Source organism: Strix uralensis, chromosome 3, assembly GCF_047716275.1.
Source record: "Strix uralensis isolate ZFMK-TIS-50842 chromosome 3, bStrUra1, whole genome shotgun sequence".
Taxonomy (NCBI): domain Eukaryota; kingdom Metazoa; phylum Chordata; class Aves; order Strigiformes; family Strigidae; genus Strix; species Strix uralensis.
In genome coordinates this window covers 85,542,819-85,567,938 of record NC_133974.1, presented here as the reverse complement: position 1 = coordinate 85,567,938, position 25,120 = coordinate 85,542,819, and the positions used below count along the sequence as shown (strand labels likewise).

Genomic DNA, 25,120 nt, shown 5'->3' with positions numbered 1-25,120 from the left:
AACAAAAACCACAGCTTGGCTCAGAGCAGCAGATTTAACTGCACAGCCTCCAAAACAACAAAATTTTGGTATGCCTCCTACAACCAATAGCAAAACAAAATATATCCCTTGACAATAAGATTACCTTGGCTGACAAGATGTTCAAGCCACTGCTCCAGAACACAGATTGGTTTACAGGTCAGCTAGCATACATATACCCACATTAAACACACGTATCTGTTAACACCTACTTTTGCTTAAAAAGTTAGAGAACTTGATACATTCTAAAGAAGTTACAATCTCCTTTGCATATCCTAGAAAGGTTTTAATATTACTTCATTACACTGCAATCAGATCATATTTTAGATGTCAGACACTGTCACATTCCCTGTCAGAAATGGCATGGGGAAATGTCAGGGAACATACCAAGATTATTAGCAAGCGATGGTGAAGCACACAGAAAGCGGCTCTCTTCCATCTCCTCCAGAGCTGTTTTAGCAATCCAAAATCATGGTGGCTCACTAGATTATAAGAGGTGGTGCAAGAAGGAAAAAGATGCAACATTTTAGCAAATTAATTAATAAGCTTTTGAGAGCACTTAAGAGAGATGCCCCCTCCCTGGAAGTGTTCAAGGCCAGGTTGGACGGGGCTTTGACCAACCTGGTCTAGTGGAAGGTGTCCCTGCCCATGGCAGGGGGGTTGGAACTAGATGATCTTTAACGTCCCTTCCAACCCAAACTATTCCATGATTCTATGATTAATACAAACACTCTCTAACTTTGTATGCAAAAGGTAAATTTTATGGGTAGTACTAAATTCCTTACCTTCATTTTCATATATTACAATTGAATGCAACTGAACGGTCCTTTTTTGTACCAGAAGTGATTCCCTTTTCCCCTTTAAATGAAATTCCTCCTCATCTGTTGCCTATACATGAAACCAAGCCAGAAGATGCATTCTGGGAGCGCACCTAATGGGAATTTGGTCTACAGAGCAGAACAAGATCTAGTCTGCATAAAACCTCTGAAATGCACATGGTGCACCCCCTGACGAGGGTTCCTCAGCACCACTTCATCCTCAAATTTCCTCCTATTGGGTTGCATTACCTACCAAGGTAGATATAGCTCTATATATGCACAGCTGGTGAGGTAAGTTGGAAGGAAAGGAATATAAAGACTAGATCTTTATCTACATAAAGACATCAGTTATATTTGCTCCAGTGGTAGCATAAACTTACCCAGATGTAAAGAGCATTAAAAGTTTAATAGTTCTCAATTTCTCAATCAAATCTTTTCAAACACACCAATGCTTACAAGTGAATAGGCTTACAGAAAATGCTTGGAACAGATAACTTTTTTCCAAATAAAAATTAGCATGTGACAATTAATATTCTAAGAATTCAAGCTTTTTTAACAGACAATCTAATCTGGCAAACGCAGTTTAATAGCAGCCATCAGCAGAGGTGATCTCAGCTGTAGTACAGCTACGAGAATTCCATCCATACAGGCTAGCTATGTGATGACGCAGGCACTGAGAATCTAAAGGGACTGGTTGAAACAGGCTTGGATCTAAGTTCAGAAAAGCATCTCTTTGTAGGCCAGCATGGAGCAAATCTCTTTGATATGCAGCTTCACCACTGCGGAATTACAAAGCCAGCTAAGCATATTTCCTAACACTCTTTCTGTTTTTACATTTTTCCCAGGAAACACTTTCTTAGAATTAAAATCAAGAACAAATATTTTTCTGTCTGCAGAAGGTGTCTCTGTTCCTCCAATTAACCTCCAAAGGGAATCCAAACTTTACTCTGAAACCAAATAAGGATGCAACAGAAAGCACAAAGGTACAAAACCTCTGTCTTGCAGCTCTCCACAGCAAAGAATAGAGTGGGATAGCACTACTGGAAAACCTGAACGCATTTCAGTATTTACAACTTCTAGTTTATCTTTCTGCTAGATTACTCAAATAATGAACCACATTGCTAAAAAAAATTACTAGTTTTCTCTTTTAGAAACAGCTTTCTGTCCTTTACAAAGTCTATATATTTTATATGTTTGGTATTTTTAGACATAGAAACATGCATATTTTTGCATGTTTAAACTGTGCTAAAAATAAGGTCACATGAAGGCCACATAAAGGAAAAAGATGCACAGAAGCCACAGGAAATGTAAAAAAGTGGAATAAATTGGCCTCTTGGTTTTCACCACCCCTAGCCAGCTCATTTGCTAGATGATCAGAATCTCAGTGCTAGAACAATAAGAAAAATAATAGCAATCCCATTAAATCAGTAATATCCTCCAAACACCTTAACACTGTTATAACTGCAGTGGTAGCAACCCCTAACAGCTCAGCAATTGCTGTCATTACATCCAGATAATACCGTGTCAAAAGTAACACCATATATAGTTAATACATGCTCTCTGACAAAGCATTAGCAAATATAATTAGGCACAAAGTCAGACATCCAGCTTCCTTTCATCTCTCTGCTCCCACTCCTACAACACTTTAACTTAATACAAGCAAAGAGCCTTGTTGAAATCAGTGGATACTACTAATGGATGAAATTAAGCATTTAAACGATTCTCTGCAACCCTAACTTTTATCAGCTTTTTGTTATTTCTTCCATATGCTAAATGATTGCCAAATAAGACAGCTTTACTATGTGAACAAATTTGGTTCTTCTGCCATAGCTAGACAGCTTCTCAACAATATATGGAACCAATTTTACAGATCTGGTGCTGAAATTATTACATTTGGCATCATTTTATCCATCCACTGACATCCACTGAAATCCATTTTGGTCCTGCTCTTTTTTCCAGGCTTCTCCTGGTTTGCACAAGCCATGTTCCCCTTCTGACTTTGTGCACCAACTTCCAGGTACAGAACCCTGCAACCCTGAACACAAGCTGGTGGGAGACATCACGGCTTTTAATATTAGGAATTTCTTTTTAATCTGAGGATAACCAAACCTTGGATGAGCAGCTCAGTGAAGCTGTGGAATTCCCATCCTTGGAGATACTCCAAACGCAACTGGACGAAACCCTGAGCAACTTGCTCTAAGCTGGCACTGCTCTGGGGCTAGATCAGGTGACTTTTAGAGGACTCTTCCAACCTACATCGCCCTGTGGTTCTGCAGCCGGGATCGAGCCCATACACACAGCAGTAGCTTTCAAGACCTTTTGCTCATGGGAGTCCTGCGCTTCCCCTGATGCCTGCAAGCAGTTGATGCTAATTGCTGTAAGGGGCCTCAGACAAGAATGCACCCAAGAACATAATTTTTGCAATTGTGATGGGTACATGCTGGGTAAGACAGGTAAACTAGCAGACACCTTGTGGAAGCCAAAGATAAGCTGAGAAACTTTACGGACAGAGTGCTGAGCCCAGACAAGACCTTATATGAAAAAAGACTCAGAGTTTATGGAAAGGACACTAAGACACCTCTTCAACAACCACTAGGGACCACCACAGACCACCGAAAACCCCCATGGAAGCCCCTCAGAGACCCTTCCCCAAATTTTAGTATGCTTGTGCAATGTATTATCATATGCATTAGATTCTCTGGAAACGGGTGTGTACTTCTCCCAAACAACATATTAATTTCTTTTATGGTATAAGTGTGCCTTTGTCTTTCAGCATGCACGTTAGGCGCTGCAAGAGAGAATGCCTGCCTTCTAAAACTTCAAACTAAGTCCCAGAGGGTTCTTTTGAGACCGGATTTACAGTAACACCCCCAGCACCACTCCCTTCTGATACGGAAAAATCCTCGGGTGGAACAACTCGAGCTGTGTGCGCCCTTACTACTAAGGCACGCTGACGCTGTTCCGTGGTTCCCGCCCACAGCGCGGCCTGCCGCCTTGCTGGGCTCCGCACAGAGCCAGCAGCGCCCCTCGTCACAGGCCCCTCACGGAGGCTTCTCCGCCCGCCCGCCGGCGCTGCGGGCCGCCACGCCTCGCCTGGTGCCCCGGCCGGCTGCTCCCCCCACGGCCGGCGGGCTGGCCCCGGCCCGCACCTGCACGAAGCCCCCACACCGCGGGGCACCGCCGAGGCTCCCACTCGGAGGCGCGAAGCCACCCGCCTCGCGCGGCCCCCGCGCCGCCCCGCCCCGCGCCGCCCCGCGCGGGCCCGCGCCGCGCCTGCAGGTGGCGCCTGCGCGGTGCCGCCCCGGGCCGGGGGCCGGCGCTTCCCGCTCCTCCCCTTCCGCGGGAGCCGCTGCTTCCGGGTCAGCGGCGCGCGCGGCCCACGTGCGGTCTGGCACGGCGCGGTGAGGAGCCAGGTCGGTGGCGGGGACCGGGACGGGCATCACCGCTCTGTCGCCGTCCCTCTTCTTCCCCGGCCCATCCCCACGTGCGCGCACCCCCGAGGGGCAGCGGGGCCCGCACCGGGAGCGGGGGGGACAGGGACAGGGACGGCGTGTGGCCACACAGCCGTGTTATCCGGCGGCCTGCTCTGTTTTTCCCCCGTTAGGTTTCTCTGGAGGCTCCTTTCCTCTAAGAGCGAAGCGATGACGTCCCTGGCGGAGCAGCTGAAGCGGCTGGCGCTTCCCCAGAATGACCCCAGCCTGCTGGACCGCAGTGAGGTGGCGTCCCTTATGTTCAGTGGCAAGGAAGCTGCTCGCATTGACAGGGACACGTTCTTTGCAATCGGTGAGTTTGGCTCTTTAGATGTCAGTGATTTTAAACATCATCTATACAGAAAAACACCCGGAGAAAGATAAATGGGAAAGGCAAAACCATATTTTAAAAAAAACCCCAAAAGGATAATTGAAAAAAACATAGGCTAGTCAGCATCGCTCCAGTCCAGTCCATGGGGAAATTATGGCACAGCTCCTTTTGGGGCTCATTTCTGGGCATGTGAAGGGTAAGGTGATTGGGAAGAGTTGGGGGTCTCAGGGTGGTCAAGGACTGGAAAATTTGCCCTAGAAGGGGAGGTTGGTGGGAGGAACATATCGCCTCATTCAGTTTGGAGAAGAGAAGGCTTTGAGGGGCTCTGACAGCAACCTGCCAAATACCTGTGAGGAGGTTTCAAGAAGATGGGTCAGGCTGTCCAGAGGAATGCACAGCTGGAGGGCAGGAGACAGTGGACATAAGTTGACGCAGTAGAGGTTCAAAGTGGGTATAAGGAAAAGCTTTTTCACTGTGAGGGCAGTCAAGTAGTTGAGCAGGCTCTCCAGGGAGGTTGTGATCTCCATCCTTTTGAAAACCCCAACTGGATAATGCTCTGAGCAGCGTGGTCTGACTTCAGGGCTAACCCTGCTTTGAGCAGGGCCTTGGACTAGAGATCTCCCAAGGTCCCTTCCAACCTGAATTCTGTGATTTCATGCAAACATGCTGATGCCCTGCTCTTCTGTAACATGGCCACAAATAATGTAAAGTGGCAGAAGCCATTGCCGTGTTTGCACACTTCAGATCCTTTGTGCTTATCTCTTTCCATTTTTGTATAGAACTTTACCCAGGAATGCAATACTTCTTCAATAAGAAAGTTGTTTTCTAAAACCAGGAAGATTGATGTCATATATTGATTTGAAGTAACAAGACTGTAGATATATATGTCTTTGATGCAACACAAAGTATTTTGTAGTTTCTTAGTTACTATAGAACTGCTGCATATAATCATTTATTTCTTCCAGATTTCAGCCAGCTGCCATGTTTCTTTATTTCAGCTGAAGTTGTCTTTTTTGTGCTTAGCCATTAACATTTACAAGCTTGTGTAAAATAAAGAAATCATTCCAGTGGTTGTCCAGTGGTGTACGTGCAATATTGTATTTTAATTTATTCGAAGAGGTACATTTGCTTGCTTTAGCCATATAAAATCATAGAATACCTTTGGCTGGAAGGGACCTCTGAAGGTCATTTGCTACTAACCCAACTGAGCACAGGGCTAGTTAGCGCAGGTTGCTCAGGCCTGTGTTCAGCTGAGTTTGAGGATGGAGGTTTTATGGTCTCTGATCCAATATTGGGCCTCTAATCTGGTGTTTGACCACACCGGTATTTAAAAAAAAAAATCAATCCATACGTTGACTTGGAATTTCCAGTGTTCCAGCTTGTATCTGTTGCCTCCCATCCTTCCATTGTGCATCTCTGAGAAGAGTCTGGCTCCGTCGTCTTGATAACGTACACTATATCCCATTAAGTAGTTGCAGACAGCAGGAAGATTCCCTTTTGACACTCTCTTCTCTAGGCTGAATAAACACAGTTCCTCCTTTTCCTTGTATGTTATTTTCCAGTCCCTGACCATCTTAGTGTTCCTCTGCTGGACTTGCACCCATGTGGCAATGTAATGTTTTACTTCTACTGTTGAGCTCAAAATTGTACACAGTACTCCAGATGCCATCTGGCACATGGAGGGGACAGCTCACCTCCCTCAGCCTGCTGGCTACACTCTTGCTAATACAGCCCAGGATGCTGCTGGCCTTCATTGCTCCAAGAGTGCACTGCTGATGCTAATGTTCTTTTTTTCCGTCACTTAAGAAATACTTTAAGCGTAGAAAAAGTTTTGGTCTTAGACATGTTTACTATTTGGTTTAGTTCGCTTAGTGCGGGTGACATATACCAGATTAGCAAAGAAGTTGGATATGCCAATGAGGAGGTGGGTGGGGAGGGATGGTGAATAAAACTGTTGCATTTAAAGCAGTCTTCCATTTTTTTTTCCACAGGATGCACTGGCTTAGAAGAGCTGATGGGGATTGATCCTTCTTTTGAAGTGTTCCAGTCCAGTTTGTTTAGTTCTACATCCAAGGGTCTGGAACGCAGTGTTCAGTCTAAAGCAGTAAATCAGCAGCTGAATAAGAATATTTCATTGTTCCTGATTCACCTGTCCCCTTACTTTATGCTTAAACCAGCGCAGAAGTGCCTTGAATGGCTGATTCACAGGTAATCCACTGAATATCCTACATGTCAATAGATAAGGCTACTGGAAATGCTAGATTTTTTTTTCCTGATGAGAAAAATTTTGAATAATTTTACTTTAGTTTTCTGAAAATACAGGTTAAAATGTTAAAAATATCTATTTGGGCTTAGTCTTTATGGAACCAGATGTTCTTCTTTACCAATTAGATTTTTGTCTTTCGATAAATTTCTGAGAAAATTTTGGTCTCTCATGATGTTCTATATAACAGCAATTATTTCCTTGCCTAGCTTTCACCAGATTTTCACAGCTCTAGCCATCTTACAGAGGACCTAGAGAGGTATTTAGGTAATATGCTTTTAGAAATGGGCTGTGTGAAATAGCTAATTTTCAATAATAACTGTGAACCGTGAATAGCATACCCTTGTATTACAACATGAGCTAAGTACTCTTATTTCAAGGTGATGTAGGAATGTGTGAAGAAAAAACAAACCCAAGTGTTCAGTGATGTTGTATTTATTTATATAAATTAACCTATCCAGATGCAGAAAGTGTAATATTTCATTTCATGAAAGGGTGGGCAATTTTGTTGATACAACCTTTGAATCACAATTTGTTTTATATATGTATTATACCTAAATTCATACTAGATTATTGTAATGTCTGGTTTAATATTGAAATCTATGCAGAAGAAACTAAGGTAGTCTTAAATCCTATAGGTACCTAAAATTATTGAGAGTGAGGAAGAAAATTGCTAGTGCTGTTTCTAGCACATACAGGCTAGTGGCCACCTTGGGATTCTGGACTGTAGGTGGACCATATGTCTGAGTCAGTGTGACAGTCATCTCTTTTCTTGCTTAAAAGCAAGTAAACCAGTTGTTTTGGGAAGAAAACTTTAAAATGGACTTTTTTTGGACAGATAATTTTTAACAGTACATACATGTGTTTTCCTTAGGTTTCACATCCATCTCTACAATCAAGATAGTTTGATTGGTTGCGTTCTGCCATATCATGAGACTAAACTATTTGTGAGAGTTATTCAACTTTTAAATATAAAAAGCCCGACTCATAAATGGCATTGGATGGATCCAATACGGGTAAAGTATTTAACAGATGCAAGTTGGGAGGACCATGAGGGACTGTGTTAATATCTTGACTCTGTTACTAGGTTTATGAATATGGTCCACCTGTTCGTGTGGTTAGTTGCAGAACTGTACTGAAAGATTTAACTGCAGGGATGGAGCCTGGATGCCCACCTGTTGTTTCTGCTATCTTTCTTTAAGTATAAAAGTTAATTATAAAAAGCTGATTGTAATTGCTCTTTGCTTTGGCAAAGTTAAATTATGCGGTTAAGGTGCAAGTATTTGCTGCTGCTTGGAAGATATGTCAATTACTAAAATATATGTTTATTTTAATATAGATTATATGTAATGCTCTTCGTCATCTGACTTAATGTAGATACAAAAAAATTCCAGAGAGATGTGTGGATTTTCATTACCTATTTCAGTTTAAATGGTGTTAACTGATCGGTAGCATTAATTTAGAGATTATATTAATTTTTACTTCAGGTGCTTTATACTTGAGTGTTCTAATTTAATTTCTTTTACCATGTAAAGAAACCTGGAGTCCCACTGGCAAGGGGTACTGTCATTACACACTGCTACAAAGACCTGGATTTCATGGATTTCATCTGCAGGCTGGTGGCAAAATCTGTCAAGGTTGTTCATTTATTCTAGAACATTATTTGTTTGTTGTCACTCAGTTTTCCCCATCTCTGTATAGTATTATGCTGTTTACTAATATTTTGAGTTACATATCAAATAGTAAAAGGAGTAATTTATTAGTAAACAATGTGAAAATTTCTTAATATCGATGACAGTCTATCAGAAATTCTTGTGAGGAAGTGGCTGAGAACCATTGAGCCATGACAGAACAATTTGGCAATACCGTATTACTTAAAGATACTGTGTTGCTTCAGAGTACTTAATTGTCTTAATTTCTTTTATAAAGTCATTCCTGCTATTGATTTGTAACTGTGATTTGAATTTGGGTATCTCTTTTGGGGGTTGCCATGGGTGTTTTAAATGTATGTCTTCAAATATTGATGAGAAAATACAATTGAGAATGTTAGAAGGTGAGCAGGTTTATTTGCTTTTTCAGTTAATGTCAAATAGAGAACTAGTTTTATAGTCTCAGAAGGCTAAGATATGCAACAGTTCCAATTATTTAGAGAACTAGAATGCATGTACTGTGAAACTAAGCAAAAGCACACACAATAGCAGGGTTTGTTCACAGGGGTAGTAGGGGGTGTTAAACATGCCTGTCAGCTTCTTGGCTGTCCAGTTCTCAGTCTTGAGCATTACACCAAAATCACAAGTGATTTAGGTTACTTTATTATGATTAACTATAGTAGCTGAGGAATAGCATCCATTTCCTTCTACCTTTTCTGCAAGGGGGAGCAGTAACCTCTGGTGAGTGTTACTGCTAGGAGGAAGTGATGACTTAAGTTGTGCCAGCAGGAGCTGGTAGAGCTTACATGCTGGAGTTCTGAGATTTTGCTGGTTTGGGTGGAAGCCATACGTGCTGATCTGAACAAGTGATTTTTCTGTGGTCTAGGTCTTTTCGGAGTGTCCTGGGAACTCAGCTCAGCTGAGAGTTCTTCTTGTGTTTTATGCTTCCACCATTGTATCAGCTCTTGGAGCCGCAGAGAAGATAAAAGACAATACAGTCTCTATCCTCCTCCCTTACATCCAAAAGGTACAGGAAGTTTTGTTTTCCTTCATGTGTGAAGAAGTGTACTGTGTTCTGCAGACATGTGTCTGCCGATAACATTTAAGAGGGACATTCGATGTGAAATGTATTGTACCACTCGTAGCCTGCTTTGAAACATCAGGCAGGTGAAGGTCCATGAATAGTAATGTTTTTTCACACCTCAGGTAAGCACTTTAAGAACTCTATTTCCTACTCTGCATGAGGAGTGGAGCTGTAAGAAATGGATACACAATTTGAATTAACCTCTTTGCCTTAGAGAGACTTACCATGGTAAATGATGAGGAAATGGAGTCAGGGTGGGAACAGCCTGCCTTGATATCCTCTTTCCTCCACGATTATTTCTCAATTAACGAACAGAGCAGCAGCAGTTAGTGAATGTGTCTTCTGTATGTGTGCACCTTGGTGACAGCTTTTTCTTCTTGAAAGTTGAGTTTACAGATGCCTTAAAAGTTAACATATGGAGAAGAAGGTAGTGTGATTCCATGGATGTCAGAATGAAAATGATTTTTATGTTAATGTACTCTTTCTTTAATTTGTGTGTTAAAAATCCAACTTTATCTCTTTTCCTAGGGCTTGAAATCCTCTATAGAGGATTACAGAGCTGCAACATACATGATAATTTCCCAGATTACAGTAAAAGTGACAGTGGAGACTTCCTTGGTGCATTCCTTGATGTTACAGATAAGCAAGACATTGTCTAAAGTGCCCTCATTAGTCAGGGACGGGGTGGCATGCTTGAACCTACTTCTACAAACTCAGAAAGGAGACAAACTTGGGAAAAAGTAAGTCTATATTAATTGAGTGTTCCTACTTTTTAAAAGCTCATAATACACTTTGATAATTTGATTTTTTTTATCCTCTTCACTGAAGGGATACTTTCAGAAATTTTGGTAGTTGACATTTCAAAGGGCTCGGAGGTTTCTTTGGCTTACTTTGAAAATTTGTATGCTCACTACAGCTAAGGAGTCTGTGGTGCGAGTCTGTCATCTTTTGGTCCCTCTCCTGCCACTTCCCTCAGGAAAGGATTGCTGTCAATATGCAAAACTGAACCCTTCCAGTAAGAGGTTTTCTTGAAGGTGGGAATGCTGGATGAGAAGCCAGCATAATAATGGTAGTGCAAATTTGAGGTTACTTAAATAGCTTGGGAAAAAAGTTCTGTCCCTTCAATGGAAGGACTTTGAGTTCATATAGTTTGACACCTGAAGTGTAAGTGCACCACTTCTTTGGTCCCATGAGTCAGGTGTTCTGGAAGTACATGTAGTATTTCATTTCCGTTGATCTGTTTGCCCTGCCCTGATACAGTTAGCTGGTGCTGTTAACGTGCGGTTGAACACGCTGACGGAAGTTCCACATGCTATAGGGAATTTGCTTGCTGGCAGAGAGGTTAGCGTAAGTATTCCAATAGAATCAATCTTTGCTGGGATAAGTACAGTGATTACCTTCCAGATGCTTGAACACACTCATAGAAGAGGAAAATAGGTTAAAAGCTAAGGTGTGGGGAACTAAGGAGAAGTATGATTTATGCCTTATGCAACATCCAGCCAGGTGGCTATAAAAGGAGACAGGTGAAAGAAACTTTATTAGCAGGAAGGGAAATCGCTTCTACTCTTTGAGGAACTCCTGTAATTGAGCTATTATTTCTCCTCCCTTCCTTTTGCTGCTGCTGGGTAATAGATACACTCCTTGCAATGTGAGGATATCTCTTCATGCAATCCATAGAAGTATTTTTTCTTGTGCTACCAACTTTGGAAAAACCCAGGTATGTTCACTGTGCCACTGCAGCAGCTGCGCTCAACATACCTGGCAGTATCCTGTTTTCTTCTTGGATAGTAAATGCGTCAGTAAACCTCTGGCAGTAAGGAAGTGGAACCCTTTGAATCTTTTCAGCATTTGTTTATAATGAGGCTGTTACCTGGCGCTGAAAATTGAATCCTTAGGAAGTGTGCTTGGTTTGAAAGTGTTGGTAGCCCAGATGTGTATGCATACTTTTTTCTATTTCCCTCTTCCATTGTGCAGGCCCTTTAATTATCTGTGCAAAACCACAGAACTGGTAACACTTTTGCAAAGCCTTTCAGCAGGCTATGATATCTCTCCTCTTCTGCGTTACCTGTTGCCTCACCTTGTTTGCGCTGTCATGAAAACTGATACGGGTAAGTTAGCATACATTTTTACAATTTTGTTGAGTCTTAAAGCCAGATGGCTGTGGTCAGTGTTGTAGCTGTGTAATTTTAGTTGCTTCTGCTATTAAAATTGTGCTAATACATGTGAAGACCTGCTTGAGCTTTTGTGTGTGTGTGTTGCTTTTTGTTTTTCCAGGCTGTCCTGGTTTCAGCTGGGTTCGAGCTAATTTTCCTCCTTAGTAGCTAGAATAGTGCATTGCTTTGGTGTCAATTTGGTATGAGAAAAATGTTGATAAAACACTAATGGTTTTGGTTGTTGCTAAGAAATCAAGGGCTTTCCAAGTCCCCGTGTCATGCTAGTGTTCAGGTGGACATGAAGCTGGGAGGCAGCACAGCTAGAGCAATGGACTAAAATTGACCAATGAAATATTCCATACCATACAACGTCATGCTCAGTATATAGATGAGGGTTGGCTGGGAAGCTCAGGCTCTTCCAGGATTGCGGTTTCAGGATTTTCCCTCCTGGGATTGCTATCTGGGAACAGGCTGGCCGTGAGTCAGCAAGTGATGAGCAATCTGCCATGGATAAAACATTTGACATGGTTATGATTTAGCAGCAGTTCAAGATTTATTAATGATGTGAAATAGATTAAAAGGTTGAATTTTAGCAGCATTTAATGATTGACCGATTTAAAGATTAACAGGGTGATTTGGTAGAATATGTTATAATTAAAACAGCAACTTAATTACAGATTCAAGAATGACAAGATTCACAGTAACTTACTACAAGGTACTCTAAATCAAAATATATATATATATGTACATATGTGTAAGGGCAAAACATACACGCAGACAGACAGAAGTATTTGGATCCAGTGAAATATGTAGACACCCACACTGGGGAAGGCAAATGTGTGTATACATAGATAGGTAGTGAGGTGGATGGAAGAGACTATGTTATAGTTAAAGTCTCCCTCCTCTTGAGTTTAGAGAAAACACTCACAATGCATCAGCATTCCTCAACAGGCACTAATTGAGCCTCGAGAAGTCTGACTGCTCCCCGGCCCTTTGTCAGCTTTGTCAGCAGATGGACTGTAAACCTTGAGGAGTCTGTGCCCGAGAGGTGTCCCAGCTCGGGGAAGATGCTGGTCACAGCCCACTGTGATCCAGGAGCGCTCAGAGGGTCTCACTTAGGGTCACTGTTTATAGGATCTGAGATAATTGACTTTCAGGTACTTTTCCATTTCAGCTCAACTCAGATGATGAAATACTCTGGTACTTTCCACCAGTTGCATGGCCCGGAATGTACTAGATTTTGAAGTTCTGGTATCACCCCCTTTGGGCCATGACCCAGGTACAGACGTACCGGGCTCTCAGGAGGTGATTGATTGTCACTACAGTTCCCAAGTGGGTAGGGGAGGCAGGAGCCAGGGGCATTAAGGGGGTGCCTTAATGCGCTGGTCCACTGCCTTTCACAGTCCTTGTTAGGTTGGTACGTGACCCAGGGAGGGGGATTGCACCGAGTGGCCCGGGAGGTGGGGAAGGAGTTGCAAGACCACACAATCATATTGTGCATCACTCATTTGTATATTTTATTATTACTATTATTATTATAATTATTTTAATTTTTATTTCATTTCAGTTATTAAATTGTTTTTACCTCAACCTAAGTCTCCTTACCTTTACCCTCCAATTCTCTCCTGCATCCCCTGGGGTAGAGGAGGGTGAGTGAGCGGCTCTGTGGTGTTTGGCTGCCAGCCGGGTATAAACCATGACACGGGCCCTACAGAGGAGGCTGGTTTAGGCTTTGTTATGTCTATATCACTTTGATTTAGGTCTGGAAACTTAATTTTGATGTATGAAATCTCTGACTCTGAGATGTGTTGTCGTACCGTAAAATCATTTTTAGGTAAATTTTATGTACTCCATATGTATTTTAAGTAGTGGAGGTCTGTGCTTACCTGATTAATTAAACATGCCTGGGAACAGTCTGGGACAGCAAGGCTGACTGGCATGCAGTAGTAGCCTGTGTCTGTGCTAGTAAGTCTGCACTGTGGACTTGTAACTGCCAAATCATGATTGGGAAAGTTCTTTTGTTGAAAAGGTCCAGATTCACACCAGGGAGTGCTGTAGGGAGTTGCTAGCACAGGTTGTGGTAGCAGGTCTGGGACTTTCCAGAGCATACTTGAATTTATTGGTAGCAATACAGCCTTTGGCATTTTAATGACATTGGTATAAAGCATTGCTAGCAGCTCATGAAGAGTTAGCACTAGTCATCAATGAACATTGTGCTCTTCAAGTTGTGTGCTTGATTCACCAGATGATGATGCTTATACGAGCTTTTTCTTTAATCAGTATGAGGGAGTTATTCTCAAACTGTTGTTCATCTTTTATGATTACATGTTGTCCTTAGAGGAACAAGAAGAATCTGAAGAGACAGAGAATCAGATTTACATCAGACATCTTGAAGCTATTCTTCAGAGTGTACCACTGGAAAAGGGTTTAGATCACCTGTTGGCTTCGTGAGTTAACTTCGCTTTATTTTTCTTCTGTAGTACCGCAGTCATTTTTGATTTAACAACAACAAATTCCTGACAGGGGCATTAGCATTATATGAACATGTTTTTCCTAGTTCTTAAGTTAACTCCAAAGCTGGATTTTGAAACTGAAACATTTAGTAATTTAGAAGAGGCTTGCTTTTAGCACTTGTGGGAGTATTTGTGGGACAGAGTGAAACTTCAGGCCAGGAGCAAATCTGTACTTGCAATATGAATCCTAACCTGTTTAGCAGTGTGCTTTATAACATTAATTAAAACTGTATTATGCAAAACATGGTGGCTTTTTCTTTTGTTTGTAATTTTAGAAAGTTTCTTGAAGAGTTTATCTCCCGTGGTACAGAGATTGAATCTAATCCTACCCAAATGGCTGAACTCAATCAAAAGATGCTTCCTCTTATCAGACTTCTTGAGAGAAAGTAAGTTCCATTTTTCTGTGACAGACCCACAGTCTGTAGAGTGGTGATGTCACCTATGATCTTGGCTTATTGGGTGTAGTAAGCACAATATTCTTGCCCAAATACATACAGTAAAAATAACCAACTCCTAATCTTTGTCCAAATTTTATTTTACTGATCTGTCTTTACATATTTTATCACTGTAATACAAGGACACAGACCTACTGGCTTTGTACAGCTGTTTGCTGTGTAGCATGACCTTTTCTGCTCACTATTTATCCTCGTGGTCTGCGTGTCATTCATTTGTGTGAAGACATAATGGTTGATTGCCTTTGCAAAGCTGCTTAAAATAGCTGGTTCAGATGAGTGCATGTGTGTTCAGCTTCCTTGTATTTCCCGGCATCTCTCTAGTAAATACATGTTCTTCTGTAATACGCTGAGGAAAATGTTGGGGATTTTGTCTGTTGGCAGGTATCCTAAAGCCTTAGACTCTGTGTTGGAGAAGCATCTGGAAGATTGCACAGATGAGGCTGAGCAAAATCTTTTTCACCAATTTATTTCTCTTTCATTAAGCTGTGGCAAATACAAGGTAGGTGGAAGCTCAGTTCACGATCCTAGCTCTTACCTGGTTATACTGTCAGAAGGCTGATATTTTGGCAAAGTTCTGCTCTCTCTTCCTCTTTCTAAACAAAATGTCCATTCCCAACCAATAAAAAAAAACCCAAATCAAAAAAACAACAAAACCCCAACTGAAATGTGACTGGGGAGGGAGGTTTGACCAAAACTGGGGTAAAATCAAAAGCTGTCAGATCTTTTAAGTTCATGTTTATCATGAACAGTCATGAGTGTGGGCCTTTTTCGTGGTTAAAATTTATACATTTCCACCTGCTCCGATGGCTATCAATAATTTTTTTCCTTAGGAACATGGCCACCGCGTATATTGTAGTGGTTTATAGTGAACAACATGGCGGTGCCCAGCAAGGCATCATCTTACTTAAAGATTTCTGTCAGTGTCAGAGGTGTCTGTTTTGGAAAAGTTGACAAACAACTTTATTGCTCTTGAGAGAAGGTGGCTCAGTCCTTTTTGTTGCATTGATTTTTATGAATGTTTACAGTGGAAGGATAGTGACTACAGAGTTCTTCCTGCGCCATTTCTGAAGATCAATTGCAACTCAGCCTAACACAGAATAACCTTGAGTGCAACAGATCTGTCTAAGGAATTTATTATTAAGAGATATTTAGTATTATGACTGCTGTTTGTAATGATTGAAAGACTGAAAGCACTTAGAAAAAAGTGATAAACTACCTAAAGAAGTGCTTCATGTATTTTTGTACTGATTTAATGAAGGCACAGAGTCTGTGACTGAATAACAAGTGGATTAACAGAAAAACAAGGCATGCAGAACAAAGGCATATGATCCTCTTCTAGCCTTTAAGGTTCCTGAGATAAGTGCACGCAATTGGACTGGCAGGGATGCCTTTTTAACAGTTTCTATCTGTACTCTGTCACACTGACATTGTCACTAGAGCTTTCTCGGAATGCTTAGATAAGTGTAGTGCTTTCCTAGGACAAAAAAGTGTCTGTAGCTTACTGTACTTTTCAAGGTATATTCCAAAAACTGCCTGCAGAAGTGAAGACAACGAAATTTGAAACAGTTAAACAACATCATCATTCTGTAATTGATGCTTTTTGGGCCTGAAATACACAGGTTTTCTTCTGGTAACAAAAATTGCTGAAAGAATTTCTCCCGTTACCTTTCATGCAGTAAGTCACTCTGAAATCTGTGTTTCAGTTTCTGGAAGATTCTGATACCTCCCTTCTGCTTAGTTTGAATCATCCTCAGCCAGCTGTGAGGGTCCTGGCTCTTCAGCATTTGAAGGATGTTATTGAAACATCAAAGGTTTGTGTCCTGAATCTCTCACTTACAAAACTGACTTAATGTCTTCAAAAGCTGTTTGCCAAACATTATCTGTTGAAGTTGAGTGGTATGTTAAACCATTCGTATGTCATCCTGACTGGTTTTCATGGTATTTTTAGTAGGCTTCTGTCACCATTTTCCCATATTCTGGAGTCTGGATGTAGTCCTTGTTTATTGAGCTGATTGTAGTCTAAGATAAAACCAAAGTTAATGGATACTTCTGGTTTTCTTTCATTTGTTGTGGCCAATTAGTCTCCCTATGAGGTTTAATTTAGATGATGTTACCACTTTTCTTGTACTAGGATTCAGCTATTTCATTAAAACCCTGTAAATTGTGTCAACAACAATGATGTTTTTTTCTCCTTTGGCTCTTTTTTCCTTTATTTTTTCAGGAAGGCTTTGATGAGTCTTTCATAGAAGAAGCAATTTTTGACCGGCTGAAGGATGACAACAGAGATGTTGTAATGTCTGCTCTCAGTTCTTTGGAGGTAAGTGTGTATCTTTTGATATGTCAGGTGAGATTTTAGCTGGTCTTCAATATGTGTGTCTGGAATGTATTCTTTGTAATTGTCCTTCCACTCATGTCCTTAGTGTACAGCTTTTGTCCTTTAACAGGGTGAAGCATCACAAATTTAGGAGGCTCACAATTCCCCCCCAAATTCCTGCTCCCTGATCTTTCCCAAAGTGTTTGCAAATAACCTGAATTTATTGATTTTTTTTTTTTTTTTTTTTTTTGCATAGCTACTAAAGAGTATTTTAATCTTTGATTATTATTTGAAGTGTGCTTCCTGCTTACCCTGTACATTTTTCTATTAAAACGTAAGCCATGTTATCTGCCTTTTGGATGGAAAGTGGTGCAGTGACAAGTCATTACGCTAGTGAGAAGTGCACAGTTGAGTTTTTCCACATGAGAGTCATTTGGTCAGTTGATAGTGGCAAAGTCCTAAACTCCAGCTCAAGTTTACTGGATAGGACTCTGGTATGCATTGTACTGATTGTTTCCAGCTAGAGTAACAGTCTGACTTTATTGCTTCTGCTAGTAGTAGTGGAGAATATTATTAGCAGTAGTATAATCAGTCTTGTGTGTTCATTCATTCTCAATCACTAAAAATAGGAATCAAAGCACGTGAGAGTTTCTTTAGCTTTAGTATCTTTTGTTCATGTGCCTTATATTTTTGTCATGCAGATGCTATGTAAAGTAAAAGCAATTCTTATTTATTTATAAAGTATTTTACTTATTGGTTATCAAATTTACCAAACATTTCTGCGTTCAGTAAATCTGTACTTAGCATATCAAGAGGGCATACTGGGCAGCCTTAGAACTTCTGTTTACCCTGATAATATTTTTATTACATGATCATCAATAGGAATGCAATTAGTGATGTTTGATCCCTCTTTCCACTTGGTATAGCAGATGCATTTTCCATTACAATATGGTAGATTATTTTGTATTTTATTTAATTCTGCTTTCCCAATTGTTTTCAGATTTTCAGGAAACAAGTCAATCCAGAAGTAGTAATATCAAGTCTTTTGAACATCTTCCAGAAAGCGGATCTTTCAAAGGATGGAAAGTGGTATGTTTGTGCCTTTTTGCAGTCTACAAGCCTTTAGAATGAATTAAATTTTTTAAAAGTAACTGTAAAGTATACTTTTAAAACTGGTTTTCACTTCAAATACTTTTTTGTTATGCTATATCTGTGCTGAGTTACAAGAGAAATATTCTATTATTTGCATACCATTTCCCATGAATTCCTTATTTGTTCTCACTGCTATTTGGATTCAGAGAATTGCCATGGAAAATGGAGAACAAAGAAATGTTCCTGGTATGGTTGAGCAGTGGGTTTTCAACATGACTTTTCTCTTTTAGGTACAAGGTTCTGGAGCGAGCAATAAAAATTTTAGTCAAAGAGGAGATTTTAAAAGAGAAGAAAGAGCTACTAGATGAAGCAGTAATGCAGTTGTTACCTTTTATGGTAATCACTAATGCGAATTCAAAATCTTCAGATTGGAAAATGGCTGTTTGTCTGTCAGAATCTGATCTCTGCTCCTTACACTGTTTACTGAAAGGTTGGCCAGAAGGTAAAGCATTAATTGTAACTAATTTGGTGAAAGAAAAATTGTGACAATTTAGGATGTCATCTTTACTGAATCTAAACACTTACTGAAGGAGACTGGCTGGCATTAACAAGCTATCGTGCCTTGAGTGTGAATGGAGTTCTTTAAAAAAACTCTTTGAAAAGGTGAAGAAATTGTCTGGTATGTTTCTGGCTGTTTCTAAATATTACTGAGCCACCAGTGGTTTAATATGTGATTTCTATATGTAAGATTGTCTGAGTATTGTTTTTTTCCTTGGTATAGCTCTTGAAGAAGTAATTAAATCTAGCAAGTCCTCAGAGTTGATTGGAGTGGCCAGTAATAAAATGATTCTGCTGTTTTCTGAAAACCTGATTTCAGGGGACCCTTCCTTACTATTGCAAATGGTATGTGTATCATGTTGCTCTAACCTTAAGAGATATTACTTTCCAGGTGAACACTGTAGTAGAACAAAATGTGATATATAAGAACTTTGTATGTGCTCTTCTTTGCCTAGCAGCTTGATGATAGCATACTAATGCTAATACATATATTGGATAACAAACCCCAATATAGTCTAAATAAAACAGTTTTCTACCTTAACACAATGAAGAGAAGAAATTAAACTATTACCTAATTGGACAAATGATTAGTGTAAATAAATTCCAGGAATTTTTAGTTTTCTGAAAAATAATGCTAGAGAATAAACAAGTATACCTGTGGGTAGTGCACAGAAGTAGATGTTTGTGCATTCCCAGGTTCCAAAGAGTACCATTACAGCAGACAGTAACTTGTTACCACTCACAGAAGGTAAAAAGGATTTAATTGGACATACACATGAAAAATGGTGTAAAGTCATAGTGAAGTCCCACTGTCTTATAGACTTTTTGTTGTTTTTTTTCTTCCACGCCCTTTTCGAAGGTTGATGATCTGATACTCATTGCTGAAACTGAATCTGACAGTGTGAGACGGAAAGTAACTACTCATATAGTTGGTTCAGTGCTTGTTCAGTGCTGCTGCAATACACAGATTAAGGAAAGTTATTTTTCAGTGGCTATCAAAGTCTTCCGTTTCTTGGATAAAAAAATAAGAAATCTCAGAGCTTGTGATCCTGTAGAGGTAAGATGTAAACAGTTTAATTTCTTTTCAGAGCAAAAACACACACTTGGCAGCAGCACTAGAAGCTGCCATTAAGAATGTGTTTTACATTTCTTACATTCTCTTACATTTTACCACTCTAGCGAGTCTGCATTAAAAAATTAAGACCTCCAGAGCTTTAGGCTAACATCCCACCAACTGTTTCAATTTTCAGTGCTGTGGGCTTGGCACAAAGTTTGGGGCTTTTCTGCCATCTACCCTGTGGCATTATGGGGTGTCATTGTTTATTAGTGTAGTGTCATTAGTTATTCTGACCTCAGATTATTCCATTCAAGAGTTTTTATATATACAAGTATTTGAAAGTTATGGATTATATTGCTAGAACAGAGCTAGGTGAAAGGATTAATACTGAATGTCCACAAAATGCTGTGAATAACTTGTAATCCCTTTGAAGAGATATTTTAGAGAGATTGGTATTTTACTCTTCCATTATCTCACTTATGTACACTTAATTGTGGTAGTAAGAGCTGGCATTGGTTTTAAAACTGCAGATGCAAGTTTAAATGTAAAATCAGAAATGTAATTAACGTCGTAAGGATAACTCTTTTGAGGTTGGAAGTTAAATATCACTGAATTTTAGTGCTAGATTTCTGTTTTCTGTTGCATGAAATTGTGAGAGTATACATTAAAATGAATTTTCATTCCCAGGAAACTCCCCTAAATTGGTCTGTTGAAACAACAGAGGAAACTTTGGTGCCTAAGGACTTGTTAACTGCATATATAGAAAAGCTCAATAGTGATCAAACTGCTCATGCGGAGGAGTCGGCTATGTTCCTGTTCTTATTGAAAAACTTCATTAATGGCCTAAAACCTCCTCTGTCCTTTTCAAAAGGTAGGTATTAAGCTTTTGGGTCTTTTATATCAATGGAGTGAAGGAGGGTTAATTTTTTGTCTTTGGAATTTGCTGGAAACAAGCAAGCCTTGCTTCCCTAACCACCTTCTTCCTTTGTTGTTATTGAGATCTGTAAGGATTACTTGTGAACATGAAATCAGCCAAATATATTGTTGTTTTCTAATAGAGATGTCTGTTTTCTCTTGGTTTCTGAAGGCGTTTGTATGCATCCACTGTGTCTTACTTTTAACCTGTATCTTTCAGAGGAAACTTGGTGGAATCCTGAATCTCTGAATCAAGAAAACCAAGACTACCTGCACCTCCTTTTGGGGCTATTTGACCTACTTGTTTGTGGAGCTAGTGAGGGAAGCAATGCTGTTCAGTACAGAGCATTGATGAATCTCTTGCTCAAGGTATTATTTTTGCATTTGTTGCTCTGAATTATTAGTCATCAACTATTATGCAGTTAAATAATTTTAAGGAAGACAGAAAAATGGAGAACTAATCATGCAACCCTGCTTATGGCTTGCTGGTGCTGTGAGCAGATGAAAGTCGAAGCTTCAGCTGGTTAGTTAACCCTAATCAAATGTAATAATAGAAAACTAAAGTAAAAAAACAGTAAATGGACCAACTGATGCAAAAATGAAAACATAACACTGATTTGCAGGACGAAGCTTCAACTAAAAGTTTTGGTTCTATCTGGGAGCAAAGAAAACAGTTGCTCTGTAAAATTTGTTAGTTTTTAAATGCAAAAATCGAAAAAAAAACTTTGAGACGGCATTGCATGTTTCGTTAGAACATCATCTCATATTTTCTCACCCGCATTGAGTGATACATTTTTATGAAGAGAATAGGGGATTTTGGCAGTCTGGATTTTAGATGACAGGGTGTAATAACTACATTCTGAGGAAAAGAGAAGCAAAAAAAACTTGACACAAAGCCAAATTTGATGCTGTTTCATCAAGAACAGCACATGACAAACACAAACAGAGAAAGGAAGGAATAGCAATGATTTCATAACAAAACTTGGTTTTGATGTTAATTCTTGTATATAACTTTGTCTAATTATAAGTCACTCTAAGACCTAGTGAAATTGTACTGACACTGAGCTGTCAGAGATTGATTCAGTGCCTGGCTAGTTAAAGGTTGTCAGAAGGGAAGGAAGGATATTATTTTGGTGAGATTTTTGACTGAGTAAGCTGGGTCATACTGCACAGAAGAAAAGGAGGTTGGAAGAGGGACTACAGAATGTTTGTGCAATGACGTTAGTAATGTTCTATGACCTAGTGAAGGCAACAGCCGCAGTAATAATTTGCTTCTTTCACTTTAATGCTGGTCTCTGCTTTTGTAGAGTATGTCAGAAGCTGTATCAGTTGTTCCAGCAAGCTTGTTCAGTCTGTGGGATGTTGAGTGGGCACTCCTATTTGATGAATGAAGAGCTCTTAGGATTCAAGAGAGCATCTTGCAGACAGAAAGCATGCTAGCTGTTGTCGGACCGTGTAGTAAGCAAGAACTTTAAATTGATTTGGGATACTGTTAGGAGACAAGGTAACTGCTTCAAAATTGGAAGCTATCCTCCTTAAATTGTGACACAAAGGTCCTAAAGCAAAGCCAAGGTAATTGGATGTAGATGTGTGAAAAACGGAATTGAATCTTCTTGGAGCAGCTATTACTATTGGCGGGGAAGAAGGCGCTCTGACCTGTGTCCGCAATGGTCAGTGATACATTTACGATTGAGAGTTTGTTACTCTTGGTCCATGCTCTATTAGTATAAAGCCTATACAGCCAATCCAGGACAATCTCTTAAGAATAAAGTTTAGTGTGAATATGCAGCGCAGAAAGTTGTGCTGTACAAGGAAATTGGATGCCCAGCTCTTCTGAGACACTGGTTTATAGATTTCTGAAAATCACTTTGTACAACTGATGAAAAAGTCAGGGATTACTTAAAACACTTTTAAGATTACTGCTGCACAAAACAGGAAATAGAAGTTCTTTGTTTTGCATATAACAATTTTCTTGGCGCAGTTGACATACTATACAAATGTTCATATGGATGTGTTTTCACTCTGTTAGGATTTTTAAAAAAATCCCTTGTATTTACATACCTATAGACTACAAGTTATCTGTTAAACTAAAGCCAGATGTTAAGCGACACATGGAGTTGTATACACAGGCAACTGCTGTTTACCCAAAAGATCTACTCTTTTTCTTCCCAAAAGAGACTGTTTCTGACTCTTTAGTTCTCTTCCTGTCTACTCTTTTGATTTGGGTGGTTTATCAGATGTTGTGAGTAGTAGTTTGCCAAATAAAGTTATTAAACAAGTGCTTTTCTTTTTTTTTTTTTTTTTTTTGTGTTAAGGTACATCTAAAAGATTCAGAGGCTTTCTTCAAATTCCTTTCAATTTTATGGACTTACAGTTATAACCTTTCAAATCATCTGAACTATGAAGTCAGTGCAATGCTACAGACTCAAGCTCTATATATTGGCTATGCACTGCTTGAATCACAGACATGCCAAAAAAAGAAACAGCTGCTATCGCCATCGTCTCCAGGTAAAGTAAAACAGTATCTATCTCTCATCTTAAGACTTAATCACAGTATTTTTTAAATTTTGTATAATTTTACTATATTATATACCCTGAAGAGTATCTATAGCTATTTGTGTCCAGCTGCAGTAGGCTGAGACAGCTCTGTTTCTTGCTGATTCACTGCTGCAGTTACTAGCCCAAGCTTGGAAGTAGGTGAAACCACTTTGTGTTTCTTTAACACTTAAGAGTGAAAACTATGCTGAAGAAGTCAGTTACAGCACTTTACTTTCTGTGCAGTATAAGGATGTGGCAGTCAGTAGCAATATATAAAGTCTCTGAGCTTAAATATGAATATAAGGACTGTGATGAAGAAGTTGAGAGCCATGGATCTGAGATTCATGTTGGTTTTGTGTAGTCTAGAGGTTTACAGTGAAAAGAGGTGACTGGAATTAAAAATTAATGCCGATGCCTCTTCAGGGACAGATACAGTGAAATTCTGACCACTCATTTTATTCTGGTATTTTTTCCTCCTTTCTTCCCTCACTCTTTTTGCAGTGGTAATATCTTTGCTAATTAACTTGGGTAGTCCTGTGAGTGAAGTTCGAAGGGCAGCTCTCAAGTGCCTCCATTCCTTGAGAGGGATAAAGGAGTCTCTATTTCATCCTGTTCTTCAGCATTTGGAGCAAAAGACAGAAGAGATCATATCTGACCCTACATACATAACACAGGTATTTTTGTTATTAAGGTATACTTTAATACAATTTTTGTCTGCTGCTGTGAGCTCCCGTCTTTTCTAAAAGAAATCAAGTTAACTGGGAAAGTTCATTGTCTTTGTATGCTATAGTAGACTGGGGTTTTTTTAAAGGACTATTAAAAAAAAAAGTGATTTATCTACAGAGAATTGAGAACATCAGTCAAATAAGAGGTATTAACTTGTGACTTATTTACAGATGAAAAATCCTGTTTGTATCTAGATTGCATTATTACAAAAGCATTGGATAAGCATTATTTTAAGGCATTTTCATCGCAGGGAAATAACTTAATTTTCACTTTGTTAATGATCTAGATTATGGAAACTCTCTTTGAGGAGCTTGAGGCCCAACCAAAACAGAAATCCCAGAAGAAAAAATTGTTGGAAGCTTTGGAAAGCATACTTGATGGTGTACAGAACCCTATTTTCCCATCATATATTGCAAGAAATTTAATGAAAATTCTTCATGAAGTCCATGGTGAGGTAAGTGTTGCCTTTCTAGTTGTTTTATGGGTTCTGCACTTGATTGCTGAAATCAAGTTTCGTTTAGTAATAATGCTGTTAAATAACTTCATAATGTATTAGACTATTAGGCATTAAGTTGACACTTCTGATAATATGCAGTAGTGCTGCAAAGTATGATTTAATGAAACATAAAATACTCGCATGCTTCATCCAGGAATGTACGGGTTGCAGAGTTTTGCACTGGCATTCTTAAGGAAACTCCCTTGATACTGAGAAAGACTATTTCAGAAGAAGATTCTTCCAGAAAAAAATTATTACCTTGGTTAGATACCAGTGAATATAGAGTTTTCTGTACGGAATTGTAACATAGTAGGTAGTACTATCAATTTTATTTCACAGAATCACAGAATTTGTATGTATTAAGCTCCTCTTATCTAGTATATTCAGAAGTCTAAGTGCTGGAAAATACATGAGTTCAATGTTCAAAAAATGAATGAAATTATTAATTTTTATGCTCTGTTCAGTTGTATGTATCTTGTAAGGATTGTGAACTGCATAGAGTATGAACATTCTTGCCTCACATTTGGGTTTTGTAGGAGACAGTCATAAATGGGTGAAAAAAATTGCCTTATTTCTGTATTTTAAAAATACAAAATACTACTCTTCAAAGGAGAATAGCAAAGTAGAAGATGAGCATGTACTCATGGTAATCTCATAATAAGTCCTATAT

The 25,120-nt window shown here is 39.5% G+C and overlaps 1 protein-coding gene across 2 annotated transcripts in view; it reads left to right on the top strand.

Annotated features, from left to right (window-relative positions):
* Positions 1-4,188: 4,188 nt before the first annotated feature.
* The window catches only part of HEATR1 (HEAT repeat containing 1), a 39,441-nt gene continuing 18,509 nt past the window's right edge, over positions 4,189-25,120 (top strand). The window contains exons 1-22 of one of the 2 annotated variants that reach the window (XM_074863198.1): positions 4,189-4,249; positions 4,441-4,619; positions 6,629-6,845; positions 7,775-7,916; positions 8,436-8,537; positions 9,436-9,576; positions 10,162-10,373; positions 11,608-11,741; positions 14,125-14,233; positions 14,575-14,685; positions 15,136-15,253; positions 16,458-16,565; positions 16,976-17,071; positions 18,069-18,157; positions 18,451-18,662; positions 18,942-19,063; positions 19,578-19,775; positions 20,463-20,646; positions 20,911-21,059; positions 23,006-23,198; positions 23,730-23,902; positions 24,241-24,408. In XM_074863198.1, coding sequence (XP_074719299.1) covers positions 4,478-4,619; positions 6,629-6,845; positions 7,775-7,916; positions 8,436-8,537; positions 9,436-9,576; positions 10,162-10,373; positions 11,608-11,741; positions 14,125-14,233; positions 14,575-14,685; positions 15,136-15,253; positions 16,458-16,565; positions 16,976-17,071; positions 18,069-18,157; positions 18,451-18,662; positions 18,942-19,063; positions 19,578-19,775; positions 20,463-20,646; positions 20,911-21,059; positions 23,006-23,198; positions 23,730-23,902; positions 24,241-24,408 — 3,120 coding nt within the window. In that variant the 5' untranslated portion in view covers positions 4,189-4,249; positions 4,441-4,477. Of the gene's footprint in view, positions 4,250-4,440; positions 4,620-6,606; positions 6,846-7,774; positions 7,917-8,435; positions 8,538-9,435; positions 9,577-10,161; positions 10,374-11,607; positions 11,742-14,124; positions 14,234-14,574; positions 14,686-15,135; positions 15,254-16,457; positions 16,566-16,975; positions 17,072-18,068; positions 18,158-18,450; positions 18,663-18,941; positions 19,064-19,577; positions 19,776-20,462; positions 20,647-20,910; positions 21,060-23,005; positions 23,199-23,729; positions 23,903-24,240; positions 24,409-25,120 lie in introns of both variants that reach the window. The other variant, XM_074863199.1, reaches the window with a different exon arrangement.